General features: G+C 34.7%; 3 protein-coding genes across 3 annotated transcripts; 1 reads left to right on the plus strand and 2 right to left on the minus strand.

Moving 5' to 3' along the window:
• The first annotated feature begins 599 nt into the window (after positions 1 to 599).
• LOC133797571 (chromophore lyase CRL, chloroplastic) lies at positions 600 to 3,736 on the plus strand. The gene is made up of 8 exons (XM_062235517.1): positions 600 to 1,025; positions 1,302 to 1,362; positions 1,460 to 1,495; positions 1,590 to 1,640; positions 1,896 to 1,988; positions 2,846 to 2,950; positions 3,091 to 3,183; positions 3,454 to 3,736. The coding sequence occupies exons 1-8, from the start codon at positions 811 to 813 to the stop codon at positions 3,592 to 3,594; spliced, it is 795 nt and encodes a 264-aa protein (XP_062091501.1). The 5' UTR covers positions 600 to 810; the 3' UTR covers positions 3,595 to 3,736.
• Positions 3,737 to 3,828: 92 nt separating this feature from the next.
• On the minus strand, positions 3,829 to 5,635 carry LOC133797572 (uncharacterized). The gene is made up of 4 exons (XM_062235518.1): positions 5,306 to 5,635; positions 5,145 to 5,203; positions 4,513 to 4,630; positions 3,829 to 4,228 (listed from the first exon to the last, which is right to left on the minus strand). Exons 1-4 carry the CDS (start codon positions 5,545 to 5,547, stop codon positions 4,150 to 4,152), a joined length of 498 nt encoding a protein of 165 aa, XP_062091502.1. The 5' UTR covers positions 5,548 to 5,635; the 3' UTR covers positions 3,829 to 4,149.
• Positions 5,636 to 7,111: 1,476 nt separating this feature from the next.
• On the minus strand, positions 7,112 to 10,909 carry LOC133797573 (probable beta-1,4-xylosyltransferase IRX10L). Its single transcript, XM_062235519.1, has 4 exons — positions 10,416 to 10,909; positions 8,736 to 9,124; positions 8,304 to 8,545; positions 7,112 to 8,031 (listed from the first exon to the last, which is right to left on the minus strand). Exons 1-4 carry the CDS (start codon positions 10,519 to 10,521, stop codon positions 7,518 to 7,520), a joined length of 1,251 nt encoding a protein of 416 aa, XP_062091503.1. The 5' UTR covers positions 10,522 to 10,909; the 3' UTR covers positions 7,112 to 7,517.
• Between the last annotated feature and the right edge of the window lie 14,932 nt (positions 10,910 to 25,841).

Here is a 25,841-nt window from a genome sequence, read left to right on the forward strand (position 1 = left end):
TCTCTTAGAATCTTAGTCAACTACCACTCATCTAAGCAACTACCACTCATCTAAGCAACAACGTTGTAGTTACCCTTAGGAACTAAATTTATATATATAGATTATTATTTATTTTTCAAACTGTTTTTAATATGTCTCTCATTTTTTTTTATCTTGCTCATTATTTTATATTTGAAATGAATAAAAAAAATTAAAAAAGTAAATGTAATACCCAATTTTTAGTCTTGATCATTAAACACTGGACTAATTACTAGCCTCAAGCAAGCACGAAAATGGAAGATACACTAATCTAGCTCTGAGTTTGGAAGTAGCTCGATGGACTATTTTTAATCAATTTACAAAATACAAAGTTGAAAAAATATTTTTCATAATAAAAAGTCCAAATGAGTATTTGACAAAAATAGAAAGTTCAAATGATACTATTTCTTTATAATATTATTGAATTCTAAGTTTCAATAGGCGCGGATAGTAAAGTAAGTATTAAATTTGGGTTCTTTTGCTAATAATGAAAACTCGGGGAGTTGATCGCAACGTTTTTGTTTTCTCTCATTTAAATTTGAGGAAAAAATAAAGTAAAATTTAATTTTATTTATTTATATATTTTTCCAAATTATCAGGCTCTCTCTGTCTCTGTCTCTGCCTCTAGCTTTGGTGCTTCTGTGTTTGATACAGAACGGAACCAATAAGAAGGAGAGGAGGAAGGAACTGACAACACTTCTGAAATTGGAAAATGGGAATGGGAATGGCGGTGACCAAACCCTAAAAAGGGTTAGGCTTAGCAGCAACAAACAATTGTGAAATTCCAGTGTAATGGGTATTGAGTCGGACTCGGGCGGAGGATGGGGGGTGGCGAGAGGATTGGTAGTGAAGACACTCGTACTCATAGGAGGCGCCCTCTTGCTCAAACGACTCACTAAGTCCACCACCCGCTGGGACCATGCACGTCTCGTCGCTCGCTCTCTCTCGGGGGAGAAGTTCTCCAAAGACCAAGCCTCCAGAGATCCCGATCATTACTTCAATTTCAGGTTTTTTTAATTTTTCCTTTTCTGGGTTACTTTAATTGCGTTCTGATTTTGATGTTTGGTTATCTATTTTTCGAGTCTGATTGTTGGTTCTCGTTCTAAACTCTGATAACTGAAAAAGAATGGTCTATTGTTGTTTTGAAGCTTTGTTACATTTTTGTTTACGTGTAATATTGTAATATATTATTAAGACGAGCCTTAGCTCGTATGCTTTATGTATTAAATTTAGTGTAATAATCAACAACGTTATGGTATAACTTCATCGTTTAACATCTGCAGAATGCTTACTTGTCCTGCAGCTGAGATGGTAGATGGCTCTAATGTTTTGTATTTCGAACAAGTGAGTGCAATTGGATTCTATTTTTCGATAAAACTTTCCAGTTCAAGTTTTTTATGTTGCTCAAAATTTAACTTTACAAAGAGTTTATCTTTTGTAGGCATTCTGGAGGACTCCTCAAAAGCCATTTCGGCAGGTATAAGATTTATTCTAATTTTTTCAAATTGCAGCCTTTCTTTGTTTTGTTTTAGTGCATTTCAACATTAATATTAGCTGTTTTTCATTTGCAGAGATTTTACATGGTGAAGCCATGCCCAAAAGAGTTGAAATGTGATGTTGAGGTGACTATTAAGTTAATTTTGATTATGTTCATTTTATTTAATGAGAAGCTAGTGCTGCACTTGTTAGCAGCAGGTAGTTTGAGAGCTGATGGTGGGGTGTAACTGTTATTATAAAATTTAAATTGTTTGGGATGTTTGTTTTACTTTCATCTTTTAACCATGTCTTGTGAAGAATATATTCAGTCAAATATGGGTGACCTATACTGTTTCTGGACTCAAATTCAAACAATAATATCACTTATTTTTACTGTACAGCTAAGCTCGTATGCCATTAGAGATGCAGAGGAGTACAAGAACTTCTGTGATCGCCCAAACGACCAACGTCCATTGCCTGAAGAAGTTGTTGGGGTAAGCATCTATCCTTTTCTAGGTCACGGTCCCAGCTTATGAAATGCATATCCTAGCCTCTCTAAGCTCTGTGCTGGATTCCATGTGAGTGATACTATGATTCAATTCTTTATAAGAAGAGAGTGAAGCCTAAGCACACAATAGGTACATGAGTACAAGCTGTGGTGGAGCTATGCTTGAGCTTGAACAGGTTTATAAATTTGATAGGAAATGAAATATGATTAAATAGGCAACAATTTAACCCGGTTGCGATAGCTTCACTCTTTGTGAGTACTGAGTAGAGATGGCTGATCCTATAGAAAATTGACTCTGGCAGTGGGAGTTGGATAGATTTGTCAGTTGTCACTTGCTAAATACTATTTTAGTTTTATGGGCTTCTTTCTTGTCATATAATATACTGTTTTGTCTTCTAACTCAAATCATACATGGTAAAACGAGACATTTTACTTTTTTTTCCATGCTCTGATTCTAAGCCAGTTCATTCACTCTGAATGACCTAACCCCAACTTGTTGAGTTTTTTTTTTGGAAACAAAACTACTTGTATTATTAATCAAATGCATAGTAATACAAGAAAAGGTAGAATTCAACCTACTATTTTTGAATTCAAGTCCATAAGACACTTGATTGCTTTTTTCAGGAAAATGCTTAGTTTGGATTTGGATAGGATGTTGGTATTACATGATTACCATGTCAGCATTCTGGTTTCCTATATTGTGCCTTGAAAGTCTTTTCATAATGTGTTTGTGTTTGTTGAAATGTAATTGGAACCAATTAGATTCAACAATGTTATAAATTGAATTGGTAGTTTACGTGTAAAAGAAAGGAAAATAAATATATACTCCTTAATTAAATGCAGGACATTGCAGAACACTTGACAACAATACATCTTAAGCGTTGTGATCGTGGGAAACGCTGCTTATATGAAGGATCAACTCCACCTGAAGGGTTTCCTAATTCATGGGTAACTGCTACTGAGCTCACTTGCTGATTTCTTAATTATTTTTCCTTTCCTCTTAATATGGGCTTGTGCTGGTGCAGCAGTTGAGAATATGGAATTGCATTTGGTCAGTTTCTTACATTCATATATATATTTAATTGCAGAATGGGGCAGCCTACTGTTCATCAGAACTTTCAATTCTGAAAAATAATGAGATACATGTCTGGGATAGGGGCTATGACAATGATGGGAACCAAGTAAGTTAGTTTATCTCCTGTAATTCTAGTAGCAACAAGTCCGTGGCTTTCTGTTGATGCTAGATATTGAGGAATTCTGGTGTGTTATAATTTTTTTTTCATTCCTGTTAGTTACATAGAGGACATTTTGTCATCTAGTTTTGTTCTTATGCGTGTCACTAGATTGATTTTCTTAATGAAATGTAGTTTCATGCTAAATGATTGCATAATACTTAGATTAGTAGTGGTACATATGCATGGTAGGTAATTACCTCTTGTCTATTTTTACAGGTTTGGGGACCAAAGGAAGGCCCTTATGAATTCAAGCCAGCGCCTGCCTCTAGTACTGGGGACATGTTCTCTCCTTTAAATTTCCCTCTTCAGCAGTCCATAGAGAAAAGAATAGAGGGTTCATTTGTTTTGCGAGAATGATGATTAGTTACATGTAATCATGATATGTAAATTTTTCTCCTCAACCTTATCAATTTTAGTTCGTTGATAATATCTAATTTTAACATGATAACTAATAAGCATTATTTTATTAATGGGAAGCAATGGCATAAGGTTTTCAGCATTTGGGAATTGCAGCATGTTTAATTAACTGACCTATGTATAATAAGGGTTTGTTTGTGGTGAAATTTAAATATATATCTTGACTCTTACACAAAAGGTCAACCTTATGACTAACTATAGATGAAAATTTAAATCAACAAATATGGTGAAGGATTTGATGAAATCAATTTCCTCTTACATTGTATGTTTGAAAGATTTTTGTAACTTTTCCATACATGAATATAATGCAGCTGCCTTTTAGTTCAGCTCCCTTTGTAGTTTTTTAGCAGCTTTAACCAAATGAGATGAATTGTAATTGTAGTTGCAGGGATTAGACAAGGGAGTGACGACAGTTTGAAGAACTATGAATTACTCAAAATGGTTTTGGAGCTTCAAACCATGGTACAACAACATATGCTTACAACCATCCCAAGCCTAAAAGGTGTTGTTTAAGTAAAAGTACAATGCAGCAAGTGCAGCAACTCCAACTGCAACAGCAATAGGCAGTGCCTTCCTGTGTCATTCAGAATTAGACGCAGTCAGGGTAATTGTTTCTGTACAAACATTCTTATTGCTAAACATCAACGGCACTTGTGATTATTACTAGTACTTTTCAACAAAAGTTGGAAAATGAGCTTAGCAAAGTAATTTTCTTATAAAGTGAAATATGTAAAATCATATTCAGATAAAACTAAGTCATTTTGCTAACACATGTTATGTGTCTGACATTTTCTATAATAGTGGCAACTGAGACTAAAGGTTCTCAAAATGAAAAGAGTGACATGTAAGTATTATTACCCGATTGCTTCATCTTTCTTAAGCTGTTCTTTCCGGGCTTTCCTAACATCTTTGTCATTAGCATTTTTGGTGACTGGAGGCTGGTATGCTCTAAATCTCCGCTTGGGAGCACCGCAAACTGCATACCACAGAAAAACAAAACCAAATCTATCATCTCAGCAATTGCAGACACAAACTTTATATGCATCAATGTAGGGTTAGCCCATTTTCTGACTCATTCCACACACCAATTTCTTTCATCAGTTTTTCCCAACCGACTGATATAGAACTTTCTCTGTAACATGTTATTCGAAAGTTGGTGGGTAAAAATTGGTGGAACATTTGGTGCCACCACTAATGTTTTATATATTGGATTTGGTTGGCTGAGGCTCTCATATATAAATGAATGGAAAAACAGTAAAAACCACCCCAAAGGCCAAAAGCCTAGCTAAAAGGAAGCAGCATTAGCTTTAAGACTCTCATAGTTTCATATGATGCTGATGATGATGAACCCTAATTTGCAAAATATTTAGTTAACTATGAGATGAAAGATGAAAGAGAACTAATAACAAGTACTGAACTAATTAGTATGGTAAAAGCTAAAACACCATGGAAGAAGGAAATGAGGCCTTAAGTTCAGTTTAGTATTTTACCAGGGCAGAAGTAACTGTCAGCTAATTTCTCAAAGGGAGTTCTGTCATTGTATATGTACCTGTATTGTACATATGCCACATGTAAACATTTTTCCATTGATCAAATTCATCCATTTTAACATCGAATTTAGACAAAACAAACTAATCAAAGAAAAGGGTACCCGCAATCTCGGCAGATATAGGCCTGTTTGGAGGCCACACGCATGGAGAACCTTGGGGCTGAAGAAACCAGAGACTGACATTGATTCTGAGGAGAAACTAGGAGAAGCTGCCTAAGCGACGAGGAGGAGAAGAAGGACGATTTGAGAGCAAAACGGTCGGAGGGTAGCCGGAGACCGGCATTTCCAGTGGGAGCTATGAGGGAAGATTTAGCTGGCATGGCTGCCTGAACCTGCAAGGCCATGATGATCCTTAATTACTATAGTAAAATGTAGAAGATACGAGAAGATAAGAAGAAAAGGTGAACGAAAATGGAAGAGAAAACTCTAGTCTTATTAAGTACAAGGGTAGTTAAACTCGAAGCATACGTGGAAGCGTGGCTTTCACACTCCACACCCCACAATTGAACTAATACTAGTCCCACATAAAAGGCAGAAAGCTCCTCCTCTCCTTGGTTTTTTCTTATCTTCTCCGACAAATTATTATTTGAAGAGTTTTTTTTTTTCTTCTAACTTTATTAAATTATGATGCTGTTGGTAACCCTTAAAAAAATAATTTAATAAGTAAACATAAAATATATTTAATAACTTTATTTTTATTTATTATTTATTTAAATTTTATTAAATTTTAAAAATAAATTTTTTTTACTTTTTAAATTTTTTTAAACCGTTTTTTTTTATTTCTTCTATTCCTCAAATCAATGTCTGTATTGTTAAACAAAAAATAAAAATAAAAATTATTAAATACATTTATTATTTTTTTGTTTTTAAAAATAAAAAAGAAAATTAGTTACCAAACATATTTTTATTTTTTAAAAACAAAGAAACAAAAATAAAATTATAGTTCTATTTTTGTGTTTAAAAAATTCAAAAACAAGATTTTTACCAAACACAATTTATATTTTTGGTTATTTTAATTATTAAAATATTTAATTTTAACTAAATACTCAATTTGATCATGTTTTTTTAATAAAGCTATTTGATCATATTTATTATAGGCATAATTTTGGGTTTTTTTTTGTTGTTGAAAAAAGCTATTTCAATATTGTTTTATTTGCATCAATAAAATTTAATTAATATATAATTTTTTTAAACTGACTAAAATAATAATATAAAAAATATTGAATAAAGCTTAATGGGATTTTTAAAAAACATATTTAAATTTTGTCTAAAAAATAAAAAAAACGCAATAAATTAATTATAATTATATTAATTGTAATAAAACAAAAGTCAAAATGTCTTATTAAAAAATTAACCAAAAAACAAACGATCAAGTCTTGTATTTAACTAAAAAAAATAAATTAAAATAGTAATTTTTTTCTCTTTTTATTTAAAATTATATATATATATATATATTGTAGAGAAACTTAGACAGCAGATACGTAATTAGATTGCTTTACATGCACTACATGATAGCTTAATATCTAATTCATATGTTTACATAAACTGTACTTGCCTCCTTTATCTTGTAAGAGAGGCATGTTTTTTGGGCTCATGAATGGTTTTTTTAAGGCTTGCAGTCAAACGCATTGATTAAAAACCGATTTCAAAGACTGCATAATGCTACAAAGTATATTACAAACACCTAATTTCTTGTGTACATTATCGAGAGGAGAGCCGTATATTTGCATCAAACAAATTATGTCAAGTTATATCTAATGCTTCGGTGGCATGGTTAGGACAGATCAGATACCGTGTTTCAAAGTCTGGAGTCATGGTATAGATTCTTTGTTTACAACCAATCTCTCCAATTCATAAAATATCAATGGCATAATCTTCTTTTAACAAATCATATAATAAAGAACAGAATGGAAAGGTCAACAACAAAGTTTGTTGGCACATTATATATTCACTTTTATGTGTAACCTTTTGAAATCAGAATTTTCATTGATATGATTGACCAACAAACAATGGAACAATCATACTATGCTTTTAGGTAAAACTATCAACAACCAGAGTCCACAAAGAAAAAGAAAAAAAAAACTGAAATAAAAATATATCATATAAGAATAAAAAAGACACACCTCAGGGCCAGGCTGCAAAGGGAGAATATATAATCTGTTAATCTGAAGAAATTCAAAATTTACACTTCAATGACCACGACCAGTTATTATACAACTCTTCTAAACTTTTGGGGGCTGGGACAAAGGGACAGAATGAGTTCCTATGATCCCAAAGAATAATACTAGGAAAAAAAAGGGATAACAAGACTGTGCTACCATGGTTTCAGGTCACCAACAGGTCCTGCTGTCCAATTCAGAACTTTCTCACCTGGCTTCAGGAAAATGCTTCGGTCATGTGGCAACTTCCTTGCCAGTCCATTCAGAACTTGATGGAAGGCATCACCTGATTGAACAGGTTGTGGGAATAACATAGCTTGTTTCATTGAAGGGTTGGCAAGCAATCTTTGCTTCCTTAATATAATATCCAGTGGGATTGAAGTGAGTATGGTGTCCAAGTTGGGCACGTCTTTCTCATCTACAAACACCCCAATTTCTTCCCAGGGGATTGCATCAGCAAACGGCAGAACAATATCATCAGCTATGATGACAGGAATGCAACCAAAAATCACAGCTTCGACCAATCTTGGACTCCAAGGAGCCCAGCCAAGTGGGCACAAACAAAAGACTGCTCGTTGCATATCCTCGTAGTATGTGGTTGGATGCTCTGTAGAGATGTCAAAAAGTGGATTATCCTTGAAGTTCTCCCATACTGCTGCTCGTGCACCTCTACAAAGTTATAAAATATAGAACTTAGTATATCATTGAAAAATTTGCTCAATCTTAAGAATAATTATTTGGCAAACAATGAAAGACATAAATCATTTGCGCTGTAAGTAGCATAATGAATACATATAAGCCTGACAAGGGAAATTTCTCAACCAAATTTCATCTGATCATCTAATTTATAGCATAAACATAAGTTTCATGTAAAATTCTCAACCCAAATTACCCTCTACTCTTCTCTAACTTGTGGTTTTAAATTTGGTAGCAAGAATTACCTGGCATAGTACCCGCCTTCCGGATCATTTCCAACATCATAGAACAAGCCTCTGAAGTAAACAAAAATGGACCTAGGAGTTTTCTCAGGGATGAGGTGGGCTTGCATCTTCTGTGGTGGTGCATAAGGAGGAATAGTAATCGAGCCCTCTTTCAAGCAAACATGATTCCGTTGCCCAAAAGTCTGAACCAAGGTAGCCCGTTGAAGCAAGGGAAGAATTCCTCTTTCAATTGCCTTCTCCTCCTGCAATAGTATCAATGAATAAGCGACATCAATACAACAATTCTTCACACATACACCAAAGTAAACTACAAACCAGACTACCACACCTCAGCACTGCATTGCCCACTTACACATTACATCATACAGCTCTCCAGAGATGTGCGCAGCCAACAGACAGACACGTAATAACCAAAAGAATGATGATACTTACTTGATAATGGAAGCATGGTCCAAAATCATGAGGCACTACAAAAAAGTGATCAGCTCCTTCGGTCCTATTCCAGTAAGGCCAGTTTGAAGAAATAAGTTGTATAGCACTTCTCATCATTCGTGGTGACTTAAAAGGCAATGGGAGGCCATTTGGTGTCAGGTCACAAGTCGTGTACACAGGGGTATAAAACCAATCTGCTTCTTCGGGATTTAGGGTTCGAACAGGACTGGATAAGAGAAACCGATGCATAAAAATTTCAGCAGCGAACATGTGCGTAAGGCATCTTGGATCTTTCTGCAGAATCTTCTTGTTGTATTTGCTAGGAAGCTCATACACAAAAACTTTCAACCTCCCAACTGGATTGTCTTCCAAGACATCACCGGCACTACCTACATTAAGTGTAACCTCACAGAGTTAACTAGTTTCTAAAAAAAAAAAAATTCAACAATGTAATAGTGAGCAAAGGGAAACACCAGCAGGCCGAAGATGTAAAAGAACAACAATATTTAATATCTTCCTTTAGAAACATATTACCAAACCCTAATCGAACATGACGGGAAAGAGATAATAAAATTATTTCCATTTTAATGAGCTGAGGAGATAAATTTATGTGTGTTTTAAAGAAAATTTAAAAATGAAACACAACATAACTTTATTTCTCGTCAAATTGAAATACTGTAACTTAAAATTTACTTGAACATAATTTATAAAATTGTTCTGGAAAATAAATGTTTATTATATAGTAATTGTTTGGTCTGACAAACAAGTGATTTTTTTTTTGACAAAACAAACAAGTGATTTACATATAAGAACACTTAAGTAATTGAAATAGTTTTGATTACTAATCAAATTAAGGTACGTATATGACCACTTAAGTAATTGAAATAGTTTATTAAGACAAAAAAAGTAATTGAAATAGTTCTTCAGCAAAAAAAAAAGGAATTGAAATAGTTTTGATTACTAATCAAGTTAAAGTACGTAAACGCTAGGACATAAATTAGGTCAAGGATTAGATGAAATCAATATTTCAATTCCAACTTTTAATAGATAAGAAAACACAAGCAATTAATCATATTACATTTGCATCTCTCATTGCTTCCCAAAAGCTTTCCGATTATAATTCTTTCTATAATGGATTAATAAGCCTCTAATCCTGGTTGCTAGACTCTACAACGAGTTGGACAAATCTATTTATAGAAATTCCACATAAGTATAACAAAACAAATGACTTATTCAATAGTTATAATATCAGGAAAAAGCAAGGCATCGGATTTCCAGGAGAAAATTCAGGAACAAGCAATATCACCCAAATGGAACATTTTCTACTACTCAACATAATTCAACCGCCGTTAATTTGTTAATCTAGGATAGCTAGTGTGACTTTAAGTGCATAAAAACAAAGTAAAAAGACCATATTCAGAGATAACCGATTGAATGTCTTCATATCTCACACCAAAATTCACTTTTCGATCTTGAAAGCTACAGATCCATATAAATAAAGCCCATGCATTTCAACTAAACAAATCCCCAATTCAAATTATGGAACCAAAAACAATAAGAGAGATGGAAAAGGCAAGTAAGAAAGATAATTGAAACGAAAAACTGAAAGACCAAAAAACGAAGAAAATCAGCTAAATCAAGAAAGAAGAAAGTTAAAAGTGAAGCAAACCGAAATCGTACCTGAAATTCGCTCAGTGGGTTGAGTTCGTCCTCGCCTGACAGCACCAATCTCCAAGACAAATGAAGAACAAAGAATCCCAACAAAAACCCACTTGAAAAAATCCATTTTCTTGAACTCTAAACTCACCAGTAAGGTACAAGACACATAAAAGAAACAAAAAAGTAAATGGGTACTTAAGGATTTGACTTATGAATCCCAAAACCCAGAAATGAGAAAAGCTCCACAACTCAAAAGGGGGGAAATGGGTACTTCAGGATCTTTGTGTTTGAGCATGATGAAGATGAAGTAGGTGTCGGTCCGAGAATGCAAACAGTTTGTTTTAAAGGACTCTATTATGTTGTTTTAACGATGGGCAGATCGAAGTCGAAAGCATTATAAGGTAAAGCTTCGTTTTCGCTATTAGGTTTTGAGCCTTCCAGGCAAGGCAACTCAGCTCCCAAGTCCCAACCCAACAAAGGGCGGTGGTTGTGTTGCGTTGAGTTGAGAGAGACTTGAAAAAAACAAGTCTTGAGGCAAAACTGGTCAACCTTATTGGTGGACCTACTCACCTGCTCAACAATTCTATATATTTTTTAAAATTATATAATTGAGTAAATATTTTGAGAATCTTTTTTTTTTCTTATATATTATATATATACTAATATACTGCCAACTCAAAAAAAAAAAAATACTGCCAACTCTTCAAATAAACTGGTTAACCATGGAAAACAAGCATGATTTTTCCATTTTCAGTTCTATCAATTAACAAGTATATCTTGGGTTTAGTTACACATTTAACTCAATAATTCAAGGCATCTCCTCCAAATTAACTAATTAAGTATGTATCATTAGAGCAAAATATTTATTTATTTGGTAATTTGAGTTTCTAACTCTACAGACTGTTTTTGTCTGTTTTATTTACCAATCGTTGTCCTTAAATTAACAACACTTTATTTATAAAAAATAAAAAAATAATTAAGACATGGAAAATTTACGCATTCATAGATGATTATAAATGATAATAAATAAAATTACTCAATTTAAAAACTCCGGCACCTAAGGCAGGCACGCCCAAATTTACTAAATGAACCATTAATGTACTCAATCAATTTGATAAAAAAAACCCAAAATCAGACTCATCAATCAAATTTATAAGTTTTCACTAATTTGAATATGTGTGTGTTATAAGTTTATGTTGGCATGTTTTTCATGAAAAAGTGTATCATCCAAGTCACTTGCATTCGAAGAAATACAAAAATTAAAGTGAATATGGTTCAAGAGAGATCAAGCATTTCAAAATTCCATGGGAGTAAAATATTGGGTTACCTATTATTAGTCTTGTTTGTAAGCTCCTAAAGCCTCCTATCCTATCAACTTTAAATCTTTAATGAAATGAAAGAAAAATTTGTTTGAATTATTTTTGTTAATCTCACACGTACTCGTTATGAATAGTGTGTGAACAATTAAATATGTTCGTTTCATTTATGTTGTTTGTTTTGCTTGTTAAAATTGTGAATGTGTAATCAATATTTATAAATACTAATGTTTTATGGTTTTGGTTGGCTAGGCTTTTAAAAGTTACTTTTGAATTTTTAAAATTTAAACATTCTTTAAATTTTGATACGTAGCTTTTTGAGGAAAAACTTATAGCCCAAAGTAAAAAATTTGGCCAACCAAGCCCTATATGTCTTTCTTGTTGATTTTTATCCAATTGAATTCTTCTAATTTTTTTTTACTCCATGTTTTACCATCCAAATTAGTCACATCATTAAAAATCAAAATTTATATATTTATTAGAAATTAGTTAATTTTATATTATTTTAAATGAGATGGTAGGGCCCTCAACTAATGGAATCCTAAAACTTTTAAATGAATAAATAAAAATTTTGCCCCTCGAACTATCATATAGAGTTTTGCCCCTTGATTTTTTTTTAACAAAATTTCCCATAAATTATAACAATTATTGCAAATGTGCCCCTTCAGTTGCAATCTGTTTATTTTTTAAATGGTTTGTGTAATGTCCCAAATTATCTAATAAGGCTTAGAGCCTTGATTAGGGGATCAAGATAACAAATTATGAAATTATGTGATATATATATGTGTATCAATATGTGATTATGTGAGTTATATTATAATATGACTTCATATGCATGTGGGCCCATTTCTTATTAAAAGGATAATTTTCGTAATTTGGCCCGTTATGGGTATATTTGACATATATGTGATATATGTGTGAGACCACATTATTATGTGAATGTATATGGGTTACTCTGCACGAGACGATTTTAGGGAGCAAGCTGGTGGGAAAGTCACAACGGGACCCATACTTGACTCGGTGTGAGTCAAGGGGTATTTTGGGCATTTAGTACATTACCGAGATATTGGGTAATAAGAATGATTATTTGATTATTTATAAAGAGTTAGTGAGATCAGGAGAAAATTCTGAGAATTTTGACTATTTTATCCTCCGGGGCGTTTTTGGGACCCCGAGCATTGGGATTTATTTGAGGTTACTTAAGCTCGAAGTAACCTATCACAAATAAAAAAGTACATTTACTACTCTCTCTCTCTCTCTCCCGTTTGTTCATTTGACATCCGTTAGCGTTTTTGAAGGAAACTCGAGTTTTAGGACTCAGATTCAAGCAAGGTTAGAGTCATAATGATTCTAGGAAAGATTAGAAGCATATTAGCCGAAGGATTTAGCGAGAAACGATATAATCAGAGGTAATTTAAGCTTTGAATTTCCGAGTTTCTGTTTCCTAAAGTTTCTTAAGTTGTGAATTTGGATTTTACGTTTTGAGGAGTTTTTGAATGATTTGAAGCTTTGGTTTTGAGGATTTTGTGCCATTGAGATGATTGTGAACTTTGTTTTTGAGATTTGGGTGTGTTTGGATAGGTTTTTGGAATGATTTAAAATGGGAAAATAGAGTTTTCTTGGCTGTGTTCGTGGTTGGGCCGCGACCCTTTTCTTGTGTGCCGCGGCCCAGGCTTGAAGAAGTAGATGGATTTGGCTGTTGGGGCACCTTGGGCCGCAACACCTTTTAGGTAGGCACGGCGCAGCCAGAGAAGGGGTTAGCCCCTGTTCTTGAGCAGGTCGCGACCCAAAAGGGGAAAACTGGCCAAAATGGGTTTTTAGTGATGGGAACTTAAACCTAAGGGCTTGAGATCAATCCTACTACCCAGTTTAGTAGAGTTCGATGTCCCGGAGGCTAGGACTCGGTCCGGAAGCCTTTATTTGCTCATTATTGATGAGATTCTATATTATGGTTGTGACTAAGTTATCGCTAGGGGCTCAGAATCAGGATGGTGCTCGAGGGTCGTTTATTGGTAACTTGTGCTTGGACTAAATGTAAGAAAACTGCACCTAGTATGTGATACATGTGATTATGACATGGCCTAAATGTTGAATATAGAATTGATCAGAGCTTGCGTCTCTGTAAATGTGCATGATTATTATTATGCTTGTGATTCTTGAATTTTTGAACAGGAACATGAATAGGGTATGAGCGCCTCAGTATGCGCATAATTATGATTATGCTTGTGATTATTGATTAAACATGTTGAATGCTTTATATCTGGATATTTAACATATGATATATCCCTGCTTGCATTATCTTATTGAGAAAGGCTTGACTTATCAGTCAAGGACGACAATAGCGCTGAGCGCTGATCGTAAAGCATTGACTTATTAATCAAGGACGACAATAGCGTTGAGCGTTAGTCGTAAAGCATGACTTATTAGTCAAGGTCGGCAATAGCGCTGAGCGCTGGTCGAAAAGCATTGACTTATTAGTCAAGGACGACAATAGCGCGCTGAGCGCTGGTCGTTTTGGTTAGGCTAACCAGAAGCGCTTATTACACTTAAACAAAGGATAAGACTAAGGGACCCGAGGTGACTTATTAGTCCCATATCCTAGCATTGACTTATTAGTTAAGAACGACCTTAGCACGTTGAGTGCTGGTCAGCGCCAAGTACGCTTATACAGAGGATAGAGCTAAGGGCCCTGATGTGACTTATTAGTCCCATATCCTAGCATTGACTTATTAGTTAATGACGACATTAGCACGGTGAGGTCAGAGATAACTAAAGCGCTAGGTACACTGGGCCAGTTCCAAGACTGGTTATACGGAGGACAGGGCAAAAGGCCCCAGGGTGACTCATTAGTCCCATGTCCTAGGGCGTTGAGCATAATCATGTATTTTGGCATTGGGCTCCGATATGATTCATTAATCATTTATCTAGGGTAATTGGTCTCATATGACAATGTAGTCATTTATATGAATGTTATGCATGCATGAGTATGGTTATTATTGCTAGGCATGCTTATTATGATATGGTAATATGTTATAACTGCTTATGAGCATGTTTAAGTTTTTTTGCTGAGCCTTGGCTCATGGGTGCTATGTGGTGCAGGTAAAGGGAAAAGAAAGCCGGACCATCCTTGAGTTGGAGAGCTTAGGTGACAATGTGTACATATGCGGCTGCTTGACCACCATGTCCGAAGGTTTAAAAAGGAACTAGGGTCAAACCCTATTTTGCCGCTTAGGTCGGCAGGTTATAACTCTTTTATTGTAATTAACCTTTTAATGTAATTTGGGATCCCATGTATAACAATAAACGTTTTAGTAAAATGTTTGTATCTTTGACAAAAAAATTTAACCTTAAACCGTTAATCACGTTTAGCTACACAATTATGGTCAAATGACTAGTTTAACGAGTTTAGCACTATTTAAAATACACAGTGTAACAATCCCTGGGCAGTAGGGCGTTACAATTTTCTAGTCTGACCATTAGCTACAAATATAGTTGCAGTATGAAAGTCTATTTAACTAACTTAAGCTAGCCGAAACTAAATTTATTGACATTGAACATACAAACATTAACTCTAAGAATGCCGAAATATATTCCCAAAATTTATCATTAGACTCTATCTATGCATATATTTCATGTCTGGACTGTTGAATTGTATTAAATTAGCATTATATCAGTGCTACATCAGTAATCTATTTTAAAAAAATGAATGAAATACAACTGAAGAGAAACATTTGCAACGATTGTTATAGTTTATAGGGCAAAACTCTACAAGAGTCATAGTTTGGGGTAAAATATCATGTTTATTTTTTTTTAAATATACAATTTTTTCCTACAGGAAAGACTCTAAAATTTAAAAAATTATCATTATACATAATAATTAGACAAATATTATATTTTGTATTGAGTATCAACCATTTCAAGATTGAATTTAATCTTTTGTATTCTTTAGATTTTTATCTTGAGCATCTCGTTTAGAATATTGTTTGTACTACACGTGTTAAAAAAATAGTTTTCTTTGTAATTCTTGACATTCAATTTATTATTACTCGATTCTCATTAATTAGACAAGGTCATATAAAAGTAGAATAAAAAAATATCATCTAAATAGTATAATAGTAGTTATGCATTTTTCTTGATTTACTTTATGTTGATGAGAATTGTCTTTAATTAAAATTCAACATTAATATTGAAACTTGACAAATCACAAAAATAGTAAACCATCATTTATCATAATTGTTTGTAATAGGCTGCGTCTTTAGCTGTACTTTTCACTTTCATAAGCAAAACCAACATTTTAGTAATTGCCACTTTTCTTATGGAAGTTTTGTTCGGCAAAATTTGGTCCTAGTTTGAGCGAATCTTCCTTAAATAAACACATTTCACTTTAAGGTGACTACCATTGGGGTTTGGTGACTAGTTATTTTCAAAAATATATATTTTTTAATTTTTATTTTAAGAATACTAAATGTATTAAACATACATTAATCATATTCTAAATATATACTTATATATAATTATAAAAAATACATTTTTTTCACAAAACCATAAAAAGATATATAAAAAAAATACAAATTCCTCAATATAATATGAGAATTTTCGCTAAATATAATTTTTCAATAATTTTATTATAAATCATAGGGTTTTCAATTATTTATAAAAATATTATAGAAAATATATGTTCGTGGTGCAGGACAATGGCGCTGACCAACTCTGACGATTGTGAAAGTGTTTTGAAGCCCATGTCGTAAAAAGTCTCAAGGTGGTGATAATATGATTCGTTATTGTTTGGAAGAGCCATATTGAGTCGAAGAAGTTTCAAATTCAAAATCTTCCAACAACCACGTTTTGTCCTCTTCGACAATGTTTGACAGTTGTAGAAGTGAAGCATTAGGATTTGAAGTCTATGCTATGGTGGATTTGAAGTCTATGCATTAGGATCATCAAACAACGAAGACAATGTTCGATGTACCATCTTTGTATATCAGTCCACCACATACTTATACTAATACCATGACGAGATGATTAACCTCCATTTAAACTCTTGGAATCCCACTTCAAATCTATCAGTTTAGACAAACCTCAGATCCTTTCGTTACTTCAATCAAGGGTATTGCAGTCCTCGAAGATTCTTCAAGTAAATACTGCCAGTATTCTGCCAGCCCCTCAATACTTTTAACTTTTAAAGCATTCCTTTTGCCAATTCTTTATCGCTTCTATCTTAACTATATCAAGCACGATCTCACCATTACTCATAATGTGACTCCAAACATGACTCAAAGAAATCTGAACACATCCTTTCTGGAACCTTACCTGTAATCCATGCTTCCTTAACTTCAGTAATATAAAATGAAGATGTTGCTCGTATTCTGTCTATAACCGGAAATAGGCCGATACCTTACCGATAAGCTCAAATACTGATTGTCTAGATAATCCTCGAACCATTTATTCATCAAATCTGCGCAGGCCGCTCAAGCATTGGTCAGTTCAAAAACCTTCACTGAAAATCCATGATGTGCATACTTAGCGTGGACGATTCTATACGGTGCCTTGAATACCGATTCTATCCCTGGTGTTAGTTCAGTAACAGAATCATTCTCCCAATGCAACGACAATCCCGATAAGTTCCAAATTTTGTAATTTTTCAGCGACCACATTTTGCCCTTTGCTAGCATTGTGTCGAAGTTGATCTAATAAATGGTAAGAACTCATCAATGTTCTTAATCTTGGTAAAATACGTCATTGCCGCTGACAAGTGGATGAAAAAGGTTGGCCAAAAGACAGAAGCACCACATGTGACCATGACAGAGTTTCAACTTTATGTGATTAAAAGGGTTAGACTCACATGGACAAGAGTACCATGATGGTTGAGCATGTGTTGCCAGCGGTGGTTGTTCAGTGATTCTGCCATTGTTGGCCATGAGGGAGATAGAAAGAAGAATAGCCGCGAAGAAGAACGGTGATAAAATACCAAATATTTGTAAATAATTTGTTGTCTATGTTTTCTCCAGTCGACACGTGGCATAAATGAATTGTTGGTTAAGACTCCTTGGAGCTTAACCCCGATTAGTCATTATCAATATCACCACTGGAGGAACATTTCCTTCAAAGACACATTCCTCGAGGACCTGGTTGGGAGGTAATTCTCCAACAATCCTCCAAACCACGATCATCTCCTCTGAGCGTATGAGAACCCTCTTCCGGAGGAGAAGAATAATTGCCCGATGTCAAGTAGAGAGGTGCCCTGGACCACCGACAGCTTTCTGACATCCAACTGCCTCAGAGATTGTGTTGTCGATCCTGTACACACGACAAAGAGGATGTCTCACGCCGTCGCCTAACATGGGAAAATGTACAGCCACCACCCTGACATTGTCAGAGATGTTTACCCCTATAAGGTAGTGGGCTTAGTTTCCTCAAACTGGGCCCACTGAGATACGCAGGGGCCCACCAACTGATTAATTAAAGAATGCATTTACTTTGTAATAACAACCCCCATTAAGTAGGGAATAACTATAATCAAATCCCATTAATGAGCTTAATTTGCCCAGTTGCCTAGGACTATGACACACATGGTAAAGGATCCTTGAATTTATTTTCTACTTTTAGAGCTAGCCAAAACGCTGCCTGAAAATCTAGAGAACTTGAGTTTTGCAAGTTCTTCATCCTAGTATTAGTGACTCATTGACAAATGTTAACTAATAACTTGAACTACGTAAAAATCTGATCATCTGCTTCTTTAATCTTTTCTTTTTATTTAGTTGTTGGTGAAAAAGCTGGTCAACATAATTCAATTTTTTGTATTTTGTATTTCTTTATATCGATTAAAATGGTGAAAATTACACTACTTATGGATTTTTTTGCCACTTAACTATTTATATAGAAATTTCCATTTGTTAACATTTATTTAGCTTTTTATTAAGTTTTTATATATCTATGGCTATTAGATTCCCATATAAATATATAAGTTAAGAAATAAGCCATAGTTTTATACATAATTAAATTGCATTTTAAAAAAATTAATAAATTTGAAAGACCATATTAATTATGACTTTTAATAGTTAACTTTAAAACTTAGACATGTGAAATCATATTTTTATATATTCACTATTAAAATCCCATATTTTAAAAACCTCCCATTTTCTTGAAAAAAGCCCATATAATATCACTAAATTGCTCCACCACCATCAAAGCTCATTACGCTTAGTGCCGTAGCCCATTGGATCTGCCTACCAAGTTTTTATGGTTTTTTTGGCTTTTATTACAAAAATTTCGACTCAAAATTGATAGTTTTTGTGTTATATTGATTACTCAAATTAGCTATCTATTGTAATTTTATTTATAGGAAGAAGGAGGACAGAGTTGCAGAGACCACTGAGACAGTGCCTTCTGCTACTGGGCCTGCTGGTGCAGGATCTGGGAATGAGGTTTCGGAGGCACCTTCTAGGAGTCAATTGGAAGTGGACAAGACTATGGATAACTCAAAATCTGTCCCTGATCTGCCTGTTGTAAACCAGACTCGGACACCAGTTGAGGGAGGCAGTTCGGACTGGGTTACCCCGAAACGATTTGGTGGGAATAAGAGGGCCATCAATAAGACCAAGAACACTTTGAAGAATTCCTATAGTGCTTTGCAATATAAGGTAGTGGAGGTAGCAAATTTGGGATTAAAATCAACAAGTTTGTTACATGGAGAACCACAACATTCTTAGTTGGAATGTTAAAGGTATCAATATGTAACGACCTCCTTTCTTAACATACATATATATAGTGTAAAAATAAAGTTTAACCTAAATATAACAATACTGAAATTCTGAAATCACAAAAACTTTATTAAATAATACATAAACTAATGTTCATAACTTCAAACCGTACAATACTTACAACTAAATAAAAACTTTATCTTACATACAAATCTTAATACTTTTATAAATAATTTTTGTGGCGTTACTACACCTTAACGTAGAAATGAAGATGTATCCAACCGATAAATTGAAAGCTTTATGTAAATTACAACGTTCATGAAATACTTTTAAAGCTTTAAGTAAATTATAAAGTTCACAAAATACTTTTAATGAAATATAGTTATAAAGTCAAGTTTCTCGTTTATTTATAAAATAGCATAGCAGAACTCCACTCCCTTCAGGTCAGCCCCATATGTACAGTCATGTTGGCTCCACGTATACTCATCAACAATTTATATTTGGGGCCTCTTACCTACAATACAAAACATTATCTGATGAGCTAAGGCTCAGTAAGTAGAATAACTGCCTCATATGCATTAAAATAAACATGCAACATGCTATGTATTTTCTTTCTTTCTTTCACTTTCCTTTCGTTTGGGCCCTAGAGGATGCTGCTGCCGGCATTACATAGGGAATCACATTCCCACCTGAACATAAACATGATAATAGGGAATTTCTCCCTCATAAACATTCATTATATAGGGACGTACATCTCCCTCCTTACTTATTTGGGACTTAGGTCTCCCAAGCAGCACCTCTACTTTAACGCTTTCAGTAACTTGTCTGTGAACATTAAGCGTGCTTATGCATAATAAATATAACATTCTTGAAAATAACTTATGCATAAGAACATGGCAGGATAACATATAAAGCATATAAATGCACATAAGACACATAAAAGACATGTATTGTAGATGAGGATTCTACTTACCTTGCGTCTTGATAAAACAACCGAAATTATTAGCTTCCTGATAAAAACACAAACTATTAACTTACATAAAATCTACATGATGTAATTTTAGTTTATAATTGTTGTTATTCTATTTTTCTTTTCTTCTTATTGTTTATTTTATGTCCAGGCGTAAGGTCATACTATATTTGTCCATGGGATAGTCCTGGTCTAAAAGTCGTGGTCATGGTCATATGGAAATGTCCAGGTCATAGTATCAGTCCATAATAATAGAGAATAATGTCATATAATAAAAGTCCAAATAGTCCAAAGTGTGACCATAGCCTATATAAGTTTAGTATTATAACGATACATAAAAAAATAGTTTATATTTCAATTTTTGGCATTGTAAATTACGGCGACCTGGTAAAATAATATAAATATATATAAATTTTAGCATTTTAATGGCATAGTAAAGTAATCTATATAACTTTTGGTATTATAATGGCATGGTGACATAATCCATATATAAATTTTGGCATTATAACGGCATAGTAAAATAATCTATATATAACTTTTGACATTATAACGACATATTAAATTAATCTATATATAAATTTTGGCATTATAACGGCATAGTAAAATAATCTATATATAACTTTTGGCATTATAACGACATAGTAAAATAATCTGTGTATATATAATAACTAAATAACTTAAATGAAAGGCTCGGAAAGAGCTTACCTAAAAGGTTTTCGTAGGCTAGCGTTACGGACAGAACTTCGCCTAGATCTTCAAGGTTTAGAACTTTAGAAGGGTGTTAAGAATATTTTTGGGTAGAGTAAGAGAAAGGAAATGAGGTTTTTTGTGATTTCAAGATGAGTTTTGGAAGGGCTATTTATAGGAAAAACTTGGGATACTATTCTAATAAAATATTAAAAATAATAAGCATAGTGGAATAATAACATATTCAAAATATCAAGCATAGTAATTTGCTTAAGTCATCACTGTCTCACTGCTGCATCAACATGTGGGACCCATGGGGTGGACCCCGCTGTGGGACCCTTGCGGACCCCACTGTGGGACCCACTATGAATAGTACCCTGTGAATAGTAAAAAAATGAAAATTTCCCAATCTTCTTATATTACTTAGTCCAGCATTTTTGACTCACAAAATTTTCTGAAAAAGTTTCTCTAACACCCATAAATGAATTATTCCCACCTGTTGGTTACTTCAACTACTTAGAATTGTTAAAATCTCATAATAGAAAACAACTATACCCCCAACGGTCATGAACACTATTCACCAATGGTCATAAACGGCTAATTTTTGTCCTATAAATACTTGTTCCTTCAACCAATTACTTGCACAACTTCTTCATCTCTTAACCTTCCAGATAAAATTCATCATCAAAACATGAATTTCTCTTTATTTTTCATAACTTTAGTGATTGTTTGCTTGTATTTAGCATCATTCTATGGGTATTATACTAATGAAATGCCCATGAATGTTATAGTTGCATATTCATTAGTTATTCTTCCACTTTACTTAATAGCTCTAGCATTCGGTTAGCATTGTAATGCACTCAAAAGTATGAATAAAAAATATCTTATCTTATTTTTCATAATTGTTTATAATGTAAATGGGAGTTACACAATAAGGGGGAGAAGCAGAAATTTCTGAGCTCCTTTTGTTTTGTTAATAAAGTTGGTTTAGGTGCCTTATTGGAGACCAAACTTCGGGGGTGATAAGATTAAGAAGATGATGCAGTCTTTTTTTAGTGGTTGGGAATTTTCTTCTGGTTCAGCTTCTGAAGGCAGATTACTGCTTATTTGGCAGCCTAATTTGGTGTCTGTTGATGTTCTGAAAGAAACAGACCAATTACTTCATGTTTTTGTCAGGAGCTTGAAAACTAATAAATCGTTTTGTGTGACATTTGTTTATGGAAGGAATTCTATTAAGGAAAGAGTGGCCCTTTGGAAAGATTTGTCTAATCTTAGTTTTCCAGTTGCTGCATGGCTCATAGCTAGAGACTTTAATGCTGCTTTTGAGAGCGAGGACAGAGTGGGTGTTCGTGCGATATCTTCCCTTGAGTTGGCTGATGCTCAAAATTGGAGGGCTTTGGGGTTAGTTGATGAGTTGCGTGCTAGAGGGTCTCATTTTACTTGGACGAATAAACAGATGAATGAAGGCAGAATTTTCTCAAGATTGGATAGAGTTTTCAAGAATGAAGATTGGTTGGACATTTTCCCTCATTCTGAGGCTGTCTTCAACTGGGAGCTTCACTCTGACCACTGCTACTGTATTATTAAACCAGATATTGCTGTTAATTGTGGTGTTAAGCTCTTTAGGTTCTTCAATATGTGAACTAAACATGATCAATTTAAATCCACTGTTATGCAGAGTTGGTGTAGGCCTATGCGAGGGACTGGTCTAGTTCGCCTTTGTAATAAGATGCGTAGACTTCAGCTGGTGCTTCGGCGGTTCAACAGGCATATAATGGGTGATGTTGCCCAGAATTTTTCTGAGGCTAAAGAGAAGTATCAAGCTGCCCAGGTCTCTCTGCAGGGTGATCCGCATTCGCTAAGTCTTCAAAAAATCGAAGCTGATGCTGGTGAATCTCTAGCTTATCATGCTAAAATTTATGAGAGTTTCTTGAGACAGAAAAGTAAAGTGGACTGGTTGCGGTTTGGGGACGACAACTCGGCGTATTTTCACGCTTGTTTAAAGCAAAGGAGAGCATCTAATTGTATCACTTCTGTAGTTAATGAATCCGGACAGAGTATAGAGAATTTTGATGCTGTAGTTGATCATTTTGTGAATCATTTCAAGAGAATTATGGGAAGCAAGAGCATGGCCTCTAGCACTATTCAGAAGTCCTGTTTTGAGCTTGGTCACCAGCTGACCTTGGATCAGCAAGTTAGCTTAGTTAAGCCTTTTTCTACTAAGGAAGCTAAAGAAGCTTTTTTCGGCATTAACTCGATTAAAAGTCAGGGGCCGGATGGGTTTGGCTCGGGCTTTTTTAAAGCCCTTTGGAGCGAGTTAGAGGCTGAACTCTTAGCAGCTGTTCTGGACTTCTTTGAGTATGGTGTGTTGCGAGAGGAAATCAACAAAGCTACTATCTCCTTAGTCCCTAAAATTGAGACTCCCTCCCGCGCAGCGGATTATCGTCCTATTGCTTGCTGTAATTCTATTTACAAGTGCATTTCTAAGATGCTTTGTAGTAGATTGGCTTTGGTGCTTCCTAGTCTAGTTAACCAAAACCAAGGAGCCTTTGTTCAAAACAGATTATTGGCTCATAATATCCTTATTCTTCAGGATATTATAAAAGGCTATAAGAGGAAAAACATTTCCCCTAGGTGTGTTTTGAAGATTGATTTGAGCAAAGCCTATGATATGTTAGATTGGAACTTCTTAGAGGATATTCTCAATGAGTTTCGGTTTCCGGCTAAATTCATCAAATGGGTCATGGCTTGCTTGAAAGATCCAACCTATCTTCTCCTTATGAATGGAAAGGTTCAAGGGGAATTTAGAGGTCGGAAGGGGCTTAGACAAGGGGACCCTATCTCTCCGTTATTATTTGTCTTAGCCATGGAGTACTGTACCCGCTTATTTCAGCAAGCATCAATGAACAAGGGGTACCGGTTTCATCCTAAGTGCAAGCACCTCAAGATCGTCAATCTTTGCTTCGCAGATGACTTGGTTATTTTTTGCAAGGGAGTTCACAATTCTGTTCAGATTATTAAGGAAAGTTTCAGTGATTTCTGTTGTGCTTCTGGTTTGACTGCTAACAAGGATAAATCCCAGGTTTACTTTGGTGGTGTGGCTGAAGATGAGGCTCAAAAATTGCTTAAGGGGCTCCATTTCACTGAAGGTCATTTTCCCCTAAAATACTTGGGAGTGCCTCTTCGAACAACAAGGTGGAAGGCTGGTGACTGTTCTCTTATTATCAAAAAGATTCAGTCCAAATTACATACTTGGGCGAGTCGGCACCTTTCTTTTGCGGGGAGGGCGCAACTGATCAATTCAGTGCTTCTGAGTATAAGAACTTTTTGGATGAGCATTTTTATCCTTCCTAAGAGTGTAACTAAGGAGGTTGATCGGTTATGTAGGAACTTCCTTTGGGGAGTTAAGGATAGTAATTTTCAGCAGAGTAAATTGCACTTTACTGCCTGGGATCAGGTTTGTTTGCCTAAGTGTATGGGTGGTCTTGGCTTCAAGGATAGTAATACTTGGAACTTAGTGCTTCTAGCCAAATACGTTTGGGCAGTTTCTTCTAAGCATGATATTTTGTGGGTCAAGTGGGTGGATTCTATCTACTTAAAGGGGCAGAATTTCTGGCATTATAGAGTCCCTCAAGATGTGAGCTGGTATTGGAAGAGATTATTAAAGCTTAGAGATATTTTTCCTGGTTGCAGACTTGATGAGGCAGTACATCTCGGCAAGCTTAACCTGAAATTTCTGTACCACAGGCTCATCAACAAAGACAGAGTTGCCTATGCGAATGTAGTGTGGAACTCCTTGACGGTGCCTAAGCACAGGTTCATTTTATGGCAGGCTACACTGGGCCATCTGTTGACTCGAGACAATCTCAGTCGTTGTCACTTGGAGCTTTCTTCTATGCTTTGCCCGGTCTGTGAAGTGGAGCAAGAGTCTCACGCTCATCTGTTTTTTGAATGTCATTTTTCCTGGCAGGTCCGAGCTCTTGTGGAGAAGTGGTTGAAATGGGGTTTGTGGCCACTTCAGCTGGATGGGTGGCATGCTTGGATGGCTGGTAAACCGAAGGGCCTGGAGCATTCTGTTTTGGCTACTGCTTTGGTAGCTTCAGTGTACTTTATTTGGAAAAACAGAAATAATTGCATCTTTAAACTTAGCTCCTTTTCTGTGGTCTATGTCGTTAAGTTGATCAAATACTGGGTTAGGGGTAGACTTCTTTATCATTCTAAGAGGCTTATTAGGACAAAGGATCTAGCCTTCTTTAATAGAGTGATTCAGATGTAAGGCTTGTTGTTTGTAATTTGTTTGGATTGTTTGTAATCGGTTTGGTTTGTTTTCAATATATTTCCTTTTCATCAAAAAAAAAAAGAATTGGAAACCTGAGTAAGTATTTTACTGAGTATTCTAGAATAGGGGTGACCAAGTTTGCAATGTCATAGATTAATGTCATCATTTAAGATAGAAACACAAGCTTTGGGATCAAATTCAATAAAATAATCTAACTCTTTATTTTTATTGATTGAAAAATCATTACAAGAGAAATCTGCAATAGCAGAAGTACAAGCTGTAGTACAAGAATTAGTAAAAAATGAATTTTGAAAGACAAGACTCAAATGTGATGAAGACAAGGTGGCAAGATGGCATTGCAGAGATGTTGGTAGAGAGCTGGGGCTATCCTCTCCTAGCAAGTAGAGACCATTTTTAACCTCCCCTTTGAGCAAAACATTCCTCGATTGTTTGTTCTTAACAAAACAACAAGACTTGTGAATTCATGATAAACAT

This window comes from Humulus lupulus, chromosome 8 (genome assembly GCF_963169125.1).
Source record: "Humulus lupulus chromosome 8, drHumLupu1.1, whole genome shotgun sequence".
Classification (NCBI taxonomy): Eukaryota; Viridiplantae; Streptophyta; class Magnoliopsida; order Rosales; family Cannabaceae; genus Humulus; species Humulus lupulus.